This window comes from Centropristis striata, chromosome 4 (assembly GCF_030273125.1).
Source record: "Centropristis striata isolate RG_2023a ecotype Rhode Island chromosome 4, C.striata_1.0, whole genome shotgun sequence".
In the NCBI taxonomy this organism is placed as follows: Eukaryota; Metazoa; Chordata; class Actinopteri; order Perciformes; family Serranidae; genus Centropristis; species Centropristis striata.
Genome location: NC_081520.1, coordinates 41011842 through 41026500, shown reverse-complemented (window position 1 = coordinate 41026500; position 14659 = coordinate 41011842). Strand labels below are relative to the sequence as shown.

Below are 14659 nucleotides of genomic sequence, written 5' to 3'. Positions count from 1 at the left end.
AGCACGTCTTTACCCACAGGGCGCGTTCAACGGCGGCAGCGTTCCAGAGGGTTGCAAAAAAAAAGAAGAAAAACAAACATAAGGGCAATATCGCCACACTGTTAACCCTATAAAGCCAAGTGTATCATATTTGATACATACGTTTTTGAGACCTCTACATCATCAGTGTGATATTTTTTTCCTGAAAAACCTGATGAATACATGAATTGACGATTAAAAAAACTGAGCAACAAATTTCACAACAATACCAGATGTAATAAAAAAGATTTGCTGGTTCCACTGGTGGATCTGTCATTGCTGTGTGAAAACTTCATATCAGCAGATGTATGATGTTGTTTTATATGGAAAAAAAGATTTTGTATGTTTGAGGAAAATGTTAAAAGGAAAGTCAAAGTTTTATTTGGTTAAAAATATTAGGTTTTATGTGATTATGTTAAGTTGAAGAAAAGCAAATTGTGAGCAACAAATTGCACAAAAAGACCTGATGTACCAAATATGATCCAAATTAAATTCATATATGAAAATTGATATTGAATTAAAAAAAAGGTTAGCCGGTTCAACAAACACTCCAGTTTTGAAAATTTAGAATTTTCTGGCAATTATTTCACGGTTCAGGCTTTATAGGGTTAAAAATATGTTAAATAAGTCATTTTTTTGTCAAAATTGTTTTGTTTTTTTCCCTAAATCAGCTCTTCATGACGCCGGCCACCTATGATAAAATCTCCTACATCCTCAGTTGATCAGATCATGTGATTTTACCCCTTTAAGATAATGTCCTATGTCAAGTGTGTGACTTAAGCGGATTTATTATGCCTAAATCTAAATAAAATGTGACAATTTTTTGAACATGCCTTTGTGACTTAAGCAAGATATGGTAACACTTTATTTTGAAGTATGTAACTACATAAACATTAATGACACTTTGAAGTAACATTAATGCTCATGATACTCGTCATGTCATGTTTCTGACAGGCTTGTGTCACTCTTATGTAGACACCTTCAAAATAAAGTGTTGCAACCTGACGGCACTAATAGTGCAGATTATTATGAGATTCTCAATATGTTTCCGGCCGCACAGGTCTCTCAGGTGTCCCTCAGCCCGGGAGAAGGACGGTGGACCTGTTCTAGTCCAGCGCTACCATTCGCTAGCTTGTTGAAGTCCAACAACTGTTTGTTGTTCACACGTCTGACGTCAGCACGTCTTTACCCACAGGGCGCGTTCAGCAGCAGCAGCGTTCCAGAGGGTTGCAAAAAAAAAGAAGAAAAACAAACATATCGCGACACTGTTATAAATATGTTAAATAAGTCATTTTTTTGTCAAAATTGTTTTGTTTTTTTTGCCTAAATCAGCTCTTCATGACGCCGGCCACCTATGGTAAAAATCTCCTCCATCCTCAGTTAATCAGATCATGATTTTACCCCTTTAAGATAATGTCCTATGTCAAGTGTGTGACTTAAGCGGATTTATTATGCCTAAATCTAAATAAAATGTGACTTAGGCAATTTTTTGAACATGCCTTTGTGACTTAAGCAAGATATGGTAACACTTTATTTTGAAGTATGTAACTACATAAACATTAATGACACTTTGAAGTAACATTAATGCTCATGATACTTGTCATGTCATGTTTCTGACAGGCTTAGATAGATAGATAGATAGATAGATAGATAGATATACTTTATTTATCCCAAGCTGGGAAATTACAGTGTAGCAGCAGCATTACACACAGAGACAATAACAACACAATTAAGTAAAAAGAACAACCTAGGCATACTTCAAGCAATAAAATATAAAAATACAATAAAATATAAAGTGTCTAAAGAAGGAGTAGAATAGAATTCCAGTGCAGAATAAATATGAATATACAGTATAAAAATGTTGGTGCTATGAAACAAATAAGGTGCAATTGTGTGACTCTTATGTAGACACCTTCAAAATTAAGTGTTACCATATCTTGCTTAAGTCACAAAGGGCATGTTCAAAAAATCTTAAATTACATAATTCGCAAACAGTGTTATTAATATGCCAATAGCCATCCTTTGTTACATCCTTTGAGTGAAATGATCAATAAATGTCATGTTACACTTGAAGTTTTTTGTTTTCTGCAAAACTTGAAAAAATGAGTTAGACTATTATTTTAACAGGGTGACGATAAGTTTATGAGGGATATTTATGTAACACGTTGCATATAGTTAAAGGCAGCGCTGCTGACATGTTTTGCAATTTCTGTATTCTTCTATATAGTTAGTGTATATTTCCCAAATCTGATTTTATGTTACACTTACTGTATTTTTTTTTCTCTGACTTTTTAATAATATTGCATGCTTTGCTGTATGTTCTCTATTAGCTACTGGGTACATGGATTTCCCTTGGGATGAATAAAGTATCTAGCTTCTACTCTATAAATATTTATAATTTTTTGGACAAATCACATACACATCTTTGCCAAGTATTTGTACTCCATGAAAGCAGTAGCTAGTGTATTAAAAAAAAAAAGCTGACTTGTTTCAGATTTTCAAGTAACCAGGAACCTTGTGGTTAGCAAGAACTTTAGCCATGAAGACCATGCTAGAGAGTCCTAATTTAGACCAAACATTAGAAATCTTATGAGGCTATATAAGGAGGCCCGTTTGTCTCGTCCTTGAAGATTTTGGCTGTATTCAGCTCCTCACCACCAACGTGGTGTCAGCTTTGACCTTTCAGAACAGCATGTGGAGGGTTAGACAGCTACATCTTGGAGAGCAGAAGCAAAACTTTAGACCCAAAGTCACAACACTTCCTTTTGTAGAGATAATTATCCTACAAATAGTTGGGTCACTTCAGGTTCCTCATAAATTAGGTCCTTTGCTACCAGAAATAGGAAATCAAGCACTTTGTTAGCATTGGAGAAATTAGCCCAGTTCTTTGGAGCAGTTGTCAGGAGAATCTTACCCAGAAATACTGCTTCCAGTACCTCAAACTGTCATGAAGACACTTGACAAGCACTTCTTAAAAAAATATCACTTTAATAACACATTTGCAGAACTTGTACATTCTCACTTAAAACTCTTGAGAGTTAACATCTTTGGCTGTACTGTCATCCTTGGACATCTTGGTCTTCTTGGGGAGAAGGCTGGCCTGGATGTTTGGGATGACGCCGCCATCGGAGATGGTGACCCCCGCTAGCATTCTGTTGAGCTCTTCATCGTTTTTCACCGCCAGCAAGATGTGGCGAGGAGCGATGCGTTGCTTCTTGTTGTCACGGCAGGCGTTCCCAGCCAGCTCCAGGATCTCAGCGGCGAGATACTCCAGGACTGCTGCCAAGTACACCGCAGCGCCGCTTCCAATCCGCTGAGCATAGTTGCCCTTCCTCAGCAGCCGGTGGATGCGGCTCACTGGGAAAGTGACCCCTGCTCTGGAGGACCGGGACACCGATTTGGTTTTGGTTACAACTTTCTTTCCCCGGCCAGACATCTTTCACCTGAGTGGAAAGATTTTAAGGCAATTTAATACTTTTTCCTCCAACTAAAGAAAGCCATTAAAACAGATACTTTGTTCCAAATTAACCCTATAAAGCCAAGTGTATCATATTAGATACAGTTATTTTTGAGACCTCTACATCAAAAACCTGATGTATACATGTGTTGAAGATAAACAAACTGAGCAACAAATTGCACAAAAATACCAGATGTAGCAAAAATGATATGCAGGTTCCACGAATGGATCAGTCATTGCTGCATTAAAAAACTTCATATCTGCAGATGTATGATGTTGTGTTATATGGAAAAAAATATGTATTTTGCATGTTTGAGGAAAAAGGAAAAGTCAAAGTCTTAATAGGTTAAATATGTTAGGGTTTATATGTTTGTTAGTTCGAGAAAAACAAACTGAGCAACAAAATGCACAAAAAGACCTGATGTATCAAATATGATACACATTAGAATTCATATATGCAATTTATTTATTTCTTAAAATTCGTCAGCAGGTTAATAAGCACTCAGTTTTTACAAAAATGGAATTTTCTGGCAATTATTTCATAGTTCAGGCTTTATAGGGTTAAGACCAACAGGGGTCAAAAGGCTAAATTGTTTTTAACCCTTTATCAGGCAAAGAACTATATTTGGTAATGTCAGGTAATATTTCGAGAAAAACGTTGCAAATTGACTAGATTAAAGTGGCAAATCTACAAGAAAAAAGTTGCAGATTTACAAGAAAAAAAAAAGTGGGGGAAAAAAAGCAACTCTTTCTCTCACAGATTCACCACTTTAAATCTCATAAATCTACGCATTTTTTCTTGTAGATTTGCCACTTTAATCTCGTAAACTTTTTTTCTCAAAATATTTTCATGTTTTTTTTTTTTTATCCTCCAATGTTCTCTAGGGTTGAAATTTGGAATTTGCAAGTATTTCAATGAGTGTCCTATTAAGGGTTAAGAGCAGCCACTTGTTTAAACTTCAAAACACCATCTTACAACACACAATGACAAACTAATTCCCCTTGTGGTAGAACTAAATCAAACTTCAATGAGCACTCACCAGTATTCAGCACTTCCTGCAGGTTGAGATAGCAGCTTCAGACTGAACCACAGAATGCTGCTTTTATATGAGTCAGGCTGTAATTAGTTGATTGCTGACACCTGCCTCCGTTTTACAATGTTATATTGTTTGACATCTCTCACTTACGTTGTGCTGAGTAACAGTGGAGACCTTTGCTTCTTGAAGCCCCCAATTTAACATGCATGTTGTCCGTGACCCCCGCTCACTGAACAGAATCTCACACGCACAGTTCAGATCACCCAAAAGAGAAACAAAATGACCAAAAAAGACACAAATTGACCACAAAATGACCACAAAATGATCAAAAAAGACACATAATGACCAGAAAAAACACAAAATGACCAAAAAGACACAAAATTACCAAAAAAGACACAAAATGACCAAAAAAAGGAAACCAAATGACCAAAAAAGACACAAAATGACCAGAAAAGACACAAAATGACCAAAAAAGCCACAAAATTACCAAAAAAAGACACAAAATGACCAAAAAGACACAAAATGACAAAAAAAAGACACAAAATGACAAAAAAAGACACAAAATGACCAAAAAAAGGAAACCAAATGACCAAAAAAGACACAAAATGACCAGAAAAGACACAAAATGACCAAAAAAGCCACAAAATTACCAAAAAAAGACACAAAATGACCAAAAAGACACAAAATGACCAAAAAACGACACAAAATGACTAAAAAAAGACACAAAATGACCAAAAAAAGGAAATCAAATTACCAAAAAAGACACAAATTGACCACAAAATGATCAAAAAAAGACACAAAATGACCTAAAAAGACACAAAATGAACAAAAAAAGACATTAAATGACCAAAAAGACTAAAACAAATGATTTGGCGACCCCCAAAAATCATCTCGCGACCCCAATTGAGGTCCCGACCCCAAGGTTGAGAATAGCTGCTGTAGAAAACAATGCATTCTGGGCAATATTTGTAGGTAGCTTGCCGTTTCCCATAAAATATATGATACATATATACACACTTCTTGTCCACATTTTAATGGCTGTATTTTACTTAACTAACTCATTCAGTATATGGTTTATTAAAATGACTGAGGTTACAGTGAAGACAGCGCTTAATTGGTAGTAATTGGCTTTCAGACAGTAATATGCTCTATTTACAAAAAAATGACTGCATTGTATACTGCAACAATATTGCAACTAGCTTCAGCACTATACTGTGTTTTAGTCTACTGTAAAAATCAATGAAATGCAGGATTTTACTGTAATTCAGTATGTGGTTTTATCACAGTAACATACTGTAAAGTAGATAACAGTAAGGGAACTTTAAAATTAACAGTAGAATACTGGCAACCCTGCTGCCAGTATTTTACTGTTAATTTACAAGACAATTGTTTACTGTGGCCCCTGTGTCAAATTAATAATAAAATGATCAATTTATAACGATGAATGACGGAACAATTCTAGCTATTTTTTGTTCAAACAATATCTCATTGTACACAAAAGGAACCCAGAATGTGTACATTGTATAATATTTGAATTATGCAATAAAAGCTTGTGTATATATAAAAAAGATCATTCTCACTGTACTGCACTTTCAAAATAAAAAAAAGCAATTGTGCACTAAAATGAGAAATGTCATTGTCGAACAAAAATAGTTATTATTGTTGGTAAGTCTCATTGTTTCAATCAATGTATTTGTATATTCCAAATATACTTGAATTAGATTTTTAAATAACCTAAAACAAAGGATTTGAATGCTTTAAAATTTCTTTTTATGCTTCTTTATACTTCTGCTCCACAAGCTTTCAGAGAGAAAAATCAAACAATAAAATTGTTGCTTGACATAATTTGAAAAGTGTAATATAATACTACAGGGGAATTGCACTAATACTATGTGATATGAATATTTTCTATTTCTTTTGCTTCGGTGTTTATATTACATGTGTGATATGTGTGAACTAAAGAAAACTAGTGGACTAACAGAAGTTTCAACGCCTCACTTTATTTTTATTATTGTGCTAAAGTGAGCACAGCAATTAAGATTGAACATAGTAACTATATAAATAAAAATAGGGAAAAAAGAAACGCATAGTTTTATAATCTGGTTCAAAAGTGTTTTGCATGCAGTGTGTTGGAAAAAAAGTATTTGCAGAAAAGCCTAAAGTATTTACATTTTCTTTACTCTCTTTGTAGACAAGTGTTTATTGTTTACTCTTACACTCCACCATCCTGACTGTGTAAACATTTATAAATATTTGTTTATGCTGTCTGAGAAACACCCACTTCTGGGCAAGCTGCTCATAAAACACATATTCTTTTAAACAGTTAACACAATGTAACGTTTTCCCATCCATTTCTTCTTCTTTTCTTTTTTTAAATAGATATTTTGTTCAAATAAAATTAAAGCGTTTACAAAAAGAAAGAAAGAAAGAAAGAAAGAAAGAAGAGAAAAGAGAAAACAAAGAAAATAATATAATACAATATATTTGTATATTGTGTACATTTACTCAAGTACAATTTTGAGGTACTTTCTATTCTTGTATTTCTATTTTATGTAATTTTATACTTCTACTCCACTGCATTTTGAGGCAAATACTGTACTTTGTACTCCATTATTAAGATGACAGTCAAGATTTAACATCAAATAAAATAAAATCAATTTTAAGCAATTGGACTTTTTTTTCATTAAACCTCACAACAGTATATTTAGTAGTTAAAATGAGTCATATTATAAAATTGAAACGCTGCTTCCATAAATGTATCAAAAATAATAAAACAATAATACATTTGGAATATAAAACAATCTGAGTGGGTCCATTCTGCATAACAAGTACTTTTGGTACTTCAATTACATTTCGAAGCTGATACTTTTGTACTTTTACATCAGTAAGTTTTGAATTCAGGACTTTTACTGTAGTGTAAAGTGTCAACAGCAGATGGCAGCACAGTCCTCAGATTGAAGGTGTCGCTTGGTGCAGTTTGTCTTTATTGGTTTTTTACTCACATTACATATCCTTAATGAAGGAGCATTTATAAAGCCACACTTAGTGGTGTCATGATCCTTCACTTTATAATGAGGTGCTTGACTGCGTCTGTCCCCTGAGCGCCTGATGTGCTTACTAACTAACTGATGACTCATCTCCTTACTGTGTACAACTCACTATCAAGTGTTTCATGACACTCAGACGGACAAAAGAGAGATAAACAGGAATTTATTCACATTTAAAGGTCTCAAAGGCTACTCATAACTAATAACACAAACTTGGTTGCCTGTGTTTTCACACCAGTATTTGTCTGTGGGTATTTTTTTGTGGTGACATTTAACCCTTTATCAGGCAAAGAATTATATTTGGTAACTTCAGGTAATATTTCGAGAAAAAAAGTTGCAAATTTACTAGATTAAAGTGGCAAATCTACCAGAAAAAAAGTCGCAGATTTAAGAGATTTAAAGTGGCAAATCTGTGCGAAAAAAGTTGCAGATTTACGAGAAAAAAGTGGGAAAAAAGCAACTTTTTTCTCCCGGATTCACCACTTTTTCCGCTGTCAAAGGGACAGATATAAAAAATCTTTCCTGCCACATGCCATCACACTGTACAATAAGAAATAATAGTCTGGTTCATTACATACTGTCTATGCACTTTATGTGTTTTTTATGCACACTGTTCATTGCACCTTATTTGTTTCATAGCACCAACATTTTTATACTGTATATTCATATTTATTCTGCACTGGAATTCTATTCTACTCCTTCTTTAGACACTTTATATTTTATTGTATTTTTATTGTATTTTATATTTTATTGCTTGAAGTATGCCTAGGTTGTTCTTTTTATTTAATTGTGTTGTCATTGTCTCTGTGTGTAATGCTGCTGCTACACTGTAATTTCCCAGCTTGGGATAAATAAAGTATGTCTATCTATCTCTCTATCTATCTATCTATCTATCTATCTATCTATCTATCTATCTATCTATCTATCTATCTATCTATCTATCTATCTATCTATCTATCTATCTATCTATCTATCTATCTATCTATCTATCTATCTATCTATCTATCTATCTATCTATCTATCTATCTATCTATCTAACCCTTAATAGGGCACTCATTGAAATACTTGCAAATTCCAAATTTCAACCCTAGAGAACAATATAAAACCAGACTGACCAAAAATCTTAAATGCCAGGAGAGAGACCTGGCTGGCACCCCACCTGTGATCGGATCACTCAAAACAATTGCTGAGGTGGTCTTGGCACATTTGACCGCATATATTTAGTAGCTTAAATGCCAATGATGGTGTATGATGCATCCCCGACAAGGACTTAACAGAAAAACAGGTCATTAATAGGCTGTGTGGTGGTTGTTTTGATGACAGAGCGCCAACGGTCATAAAAATGAAGAGGAGCACTGATGAACGTTGTTGAGGTGAAACCAGATGTGTCATCACGATTTGAGCAGATCTTGATAACAGCTGAAAGGACACATCGTCACTGATGAACCCAGAAGATTCAGTCAAAAGAAAAGCTATCAGGATAATAAATGAAGTTGGATACTGTGATTCTAGAAATCAGCTTTTAACAAGATCACACACATTAAAATTTCAGGACACTGTATATTCAAAAACATTAGAAATTATGTTTCGAGTGGTAAACATGTCAATTCCTGTTTGTATTCAAAAAATGTTTAAATTAACCCTATAAAGCCAAGTGTATCACATTTGATACACATGTTGTTGAGACCTCTACATCATTAGAGTGATATATTTTTTTCCTGAAAAACCTGATGTATACATGTGTTGGAGATTAAAAACAAACAAACTGAGCAACAAATTGCACAAAAATACCAGATGTAGCAAAAATGATACAGGTTCATTGCTGGGTGAAAACTTCATATCAGCAGATAAATAATTTTTTTCTTGCATATTTGAATTAAATGTTAAAAGGAAAGTCTTAATAGGATAAAAAATGTTAGGTTTTATGTTTTTGTTAGTTCAGGAAAAACAAACTGTGAGCAACAAATTGTAAAAAAAAGACCTGATGTATCAAATATGATACAAATTAGAATTCATATATGCAAATTGATTTTATTTTTTTTGTCAGCAGGTTCAATAAATACTCAAGTTTTTTAAAAATATAATTTTCTGGCAATTATTTCATGGTTCAGGCTTTATAGGGTTAAGGCAGGAGATTTATAACTTAAGGGGGTTAATGCTAATGTTTGAAACTCACAAAGTCAGAACTAATCTTAAGTACAGATGTGTGTCAGTTTTGGGTGTAAAATTATGGAATTATGGACTAAATGATGAAATAAAGATGTGTAACTATGTTAGTTTTTAAGAAGACTTTAAAGTCAAGGAAAATTATTAAGGGTTACAATGAAATTTGATTGAATTAGATTTTTTAGTTTAAGGTATCATGTGTTTTGTTACAATGTGGATTATTCAGTTAATAGAATGTATAAAATGTAATGTATATGCATGTAGATGGTACAGGAGAGGCAAAAATAAGCCTTTAGTGGGGCTTCAGCCTATTCCTTTTTCGGTTGCTGCCTGATGGATTCTTTTGTAAAAACATGACTTTATTTTGTTGTCTCTTTTTTTTTTGTAACCGAAATAAAGCATACATTCAGTCATTCAAAAGAAAACTTGACGACTCATATCGTAACAGGGTGTTTTTAACGTAACAGGGTATATTTAGAGTGAAGTACTAAATAAAGTAACGACATCTGAACACAAGTGGTCAGCTGTCGCCCAAGATGCATTTTAAAGTAAGCAAATATTTTACCGTCACAGTGGAAGCACCACATTTATTTTTTAAAATGTTCTATTTTCCTTTTGCTTTAATGCAACGACTGGTGGCTACGTCATCGTCAACATCCTCATTGCCAAATTTAAAGGCAACCATCTTCGTCCTTTGTACCATTTGCCTTCTCCCCCACGTACCGACAGTGAGAGATGGAGGAGAGACACAGAGAGACATTTTGACTGTTCGTATTCACTTTAAAACATGGCAGAGAGCCAATGGCAGAGCAGCGGGAAGACAAATTAAGCGGGGACCTTCCCAGCAGGTCGTCCTTGGACAGATTGGATGTGATTCTGTTCAACCTTTCAACATCCTCCCGACACGAAGAGGACAGGACGGGACTCACGAGCTGTCACAGAGCAGCTCCCCATGCAGATCTAGTCTGCGGTCTGACTTTCAAGTATGTAAAGTATAAAGCCAGTGCACACATCGAGCTGGTTCCTAACACAATTTATTTGCACTCAGCGGCGAGTCGATCGGCCTATAGTCTTTCATCATGTGAGTTGTCATCATTGAAACAAGCCATTTGTTTTTCATGCAGTCCTCCTGAGAGTCTTGGTCTGGATAAAGTCTGAAGGCCCTCTGTATTTATTAGCAACAGTAGCTACTAACACTGAAGTTTGCAGTCTGCTGCCGAGTGAGGAAAGGAGATGAAAGGGAGAGCGGAGGAAGCCACAAACTGATCCAAACATGCGATTAAACTCAGAGACTGAAGGCAAAAGCAGACACCAAAGCTCCTAACAAGATGACTTTTATGTCTGCTTACCCACAATCATTTAAATAAGATAATATATATTTCCCTTATATGCCATTTTTAACAAAAGGTCTTTGCATCAGACAGGTGAACAAGTAAACAGCGAAGGCAGCCTCACGCTCTCTCGAGCTGACACACGGAGGCCTTTTTCTCTTTTCCCCAAGCAGCAATAAATCTGTAGATGTGGCTTTTAGGAGGATTGTACTGCTACTTTGACTTTGAAGGCTAGTTTTTCCCCTTTCCTCAGCTTTATGGAGATGTCATTGGGGGACTATGGGAGATTGTGCCTGATCTTCAGAAAGCAATTGATTTTCTCCATTAAATAAACTCAGGGGTCAGTGACTTCTTGCGTACGTGCAGACACGCTTGTCCGAACACAGACATGTTTTCACATGGAAACAGCTGCGTTCAGATTTGAATTACTGTCAGTTGTGAAAGAGCAATAACCCCTCTGAAAATAACCAAATCTCTAGAAATAATTCCTTGCAACTGTTCACCTCTTTCAGCGGATAATAGCCTATTCATCATCCACCATTTCCCCCTCATTCATAAAATCCCAGATGACGGCAACATAAGCGTCATAAGGTGCCTTGACAGCAGAAAAAGGTGTTAAATACGTCTGGCCCCTCCAGTAATTTCAAGTCAATAAAGAGACAATTAATGTGAGGTGTTCACACAGTAATTGGAGAGTGAGTCATTCTCTGAGTGCATCTACTTTAATTATGAAACCTTATGGACACACACAGTGCAGCCGGGTGTCCTGAGGTCCCAGGATCCTTAGGTGCTTGAAGTCTGTCGCCTCCTGAAGAAAAAAAAAAAAAGGCCTGCAAGGCTGTGATTGTTTTTCCATGACTTCTTTTGCAACAGCCTGGGCTCCGTCCCATTAAATAAAAGAGGGAATACTTTGAGAGACGACCTCAAAGTTATTTCCTAAGTGAAATCGTACACATTTTGTGTTTATGTGTTTTAGGTGTAATATTTTCCTACATATGAGCATTAATCTTATTGCTCTGAAGCAGTTTTTTAAGGAAGTCATTTGGGCATTTTGGTAAAAAAAACCTGTTGTTTTCTTGCTGTCCAAAGGTGATGGTACACTGTAAGACTTTGCTGTAAAGTTACAGTAAAATTCTAACAGTAACTTGCTGAATTATGATTGTACACTATATTGCTGTGAAAGCAATGCATTGTGGGAGTTATCAACGATCAAAATTATATATTCTTAAAGGAATTTACTGTTTTCAGATGAGCATGTGGGGAAAATAAAGCCGTTATTTTCGAAAAGAAGAAAAGTTTTATTTTATTTAATTTTAGTCTGGGCTGAAATAATCACAATGTTGTTTTTTTCCCAGTAATGCTAATATAGAGTTTAAATGGATAAGTTGTAACATAATTTAGAGTTAAAAATTTAAACGTCACGCTTTTTCTCTTCGTTACGAGACGTTTGTATTTCTATAAAACAGTAGAGGTACTGTACATTTTACAGTGAAAAGTTTTACAGTGTAGGTGGGGTTTGGTACGTTCAGAATGAAGAATTCAGACATCACTAGTATACTCTTTTGGGGGAAATGTCAGTTTGTGCTACAGTGCGATGATTTGGATAATGTCAGTGTATCTGTATACAAGGAGAGATTCAGTTAAAGGCAATTGTGTGGGCGCAAAAGTGCTTTTGGAGAGGCTGTTTAGTTGACTAATGACCTTGTTGCTTTGGCCACCTCAAGAACTTACTTGGTTTGAGTGTTAATGTTCAGTAGGCCTCACTGTGTATATGTGAGGGACCGAGTCAGTCAGCAATGAGGACAACAGGTAGTATATTCAAAAAAGGGGTCTTTATTTACTCAAAGTATAAAGCAACAACATTTTCAAACAAAAGTAATAAAGAATTGGGCCCATAAAAGAGTTCAAGCTAACAAAACTGTATAACGGTCAACTGAACACACTAACAGAAGACAAACAGACCTGATGACTAAACACAAGAGGGAACTTATAGTAACTTATATAGTAGGTGATCAGCCCAAACCAAACACAAGAGGGGGTTTACAAACATTAAACACAAAAGACTACAGCTACTTTACCACAAAGCAAATCAGGAGAATTAACTCACTTAAATAAAAAATCTGTACTAACCAAACAAAATGAATAATTGAAATTACTAATTCTCTAAAGAAAGTAAACAGTGAAGTAGTAAATCCCCCCCACCCAAAACTATAGAATTATAAAACTATACCAAACAAAGACTGTACAAAAGCGAACTAAATGTGCGCGCTTCAAATAGAAAACTAATGTACTGTCAAAATAATAAAGTGTGTTGTATGAAACAGAAAACCTGTGTGATTTATTTGGATAGTAAATGTTAAACAAATGTAGACCAATTACTTAACTGAATGTATATTGTGTATGAACCAAAATACAACAAAACTTAACTATAAACAAATGTATGAGTGCAGAGGGTTACCGACATTTATGACTGTGGCCATCACAGTATACATCAAGTTAAAGTATACGTTGGGTGAGCAGTGTGCTTCGTCAGCAGGCATCACCACCACTGAGATCCTCAAGATTCTATGAATTCTTTGCAGGTAAACAATACACTACACACAAATAGAAAGTATACTTGCATGATCCCAATTCCTTTTATTTGTTGTGCATTGATATGAATGTTTCAGCAACAATTTGTGATTTATAGGATGTGATTGTGATTTATTTCCTCATAGGAAAGGAGGCACCTGGTGTTTTCACTGCTGGTGATCCAGATAGTGTGACCATAGCAAGGTTATTATAGTTAACGAAAACCAACGAAATAACGAAAACTAGAATTGAAAAAACATTTTCGTTAACTGAAATAAAAATAAAAACTAGAGTTTTTAAAAAAACGATAACTAACTAAAACTGTATTGCGTGGTTACAAAACTAACCAAAACTAACTAAAATTATAGTGAAAATGTCCTTAGTTTTCGTTTTTGTCAATTTTTTTCATTCATTTGAACATGCAACACATGGTGAATATGTTTACTGAGACTGGGATGTCTACACTCGAACCAAAATTCAAAACAGTTAATAACCTTATTGGGGCTGAGATGATAAATCAAAGGAAATAAAGGCAAAATTTATTATGACCACTTTGAATCTGGCACCCAAAACATAGCCCATTACAAAAAAAACTAAAACTAACACTAAAACTAATAAAAACTAAACTAAAACTAAGCATTTTCAAAAAATAAAAACTAAACTAAAACTAGCAAACTCACTCTAAAAACTAACTAAAACTAACTGAATTTGAAAACAAAAATTCACAACGAAATTAAAACTAAAACTAATGAAAAATCCAAAACTATTATAACCTTGGACCATAGTGAGCGTCAGTGCTAAGAGCTCAAAAAGAGAGACGGGAGCTTTAGTGTCCATGCAGTGCAGTTTAGTTTACACACAGAAAACATCAACATCTTTAAAACAATCTTATTTTTCAAGTCTTTTTTTAAGTTACTAGCAAGAGTGATCCAGGATGAACTCTACATCGACTTCAGCGGGGCGTTACCATGGCAGCTGGCAGCTGGTGGACAGAGTCTGGAGTTTTGCCTCTTCAGATGAGGTTTCCTTTTG

At 34.9% G+C, this 14659-nt stretch overlaps 1 protein-coding gene across 1 annotated transcript; it reads right to left on the bottom strand.

Moving 5' to 3' along the window:
* Positions 1–2986: 2986 nt before the first annotated feature.
* LOC131970304 (histone H2A-like) lies at positions 2987–4622 on the bottom strand. The gene is made up of 2 exons (XM_059331666.1): positions 4516–4622; positions 2987–3461 (listed from the first exon to the last, which is right to left on the bottom strand). The coding sequence occupies exon 2, from the start codon at positions 3452–3454 to the stop codon at positions 3041–3043; it is 414 nt and encodes a 137-aa protein (XP_059187649.1). The 5' UTR covers positions 3455–3461; positions 4516–4622; the 3' UTR covers positions 2987–3040.
* Positions 4623–14659: the final 10037 nt, after the last annotated feature.

Excerpts from the sequence above, each read along its gene's own strand:
- LOC131970304 (XM_059331666.1), bottom strand. The coding sequence starts at position 3,454 with ATGTCTGGCCGGGGAAAGAAAGTTGTAACCAAAACCAAATCGGTGTCC.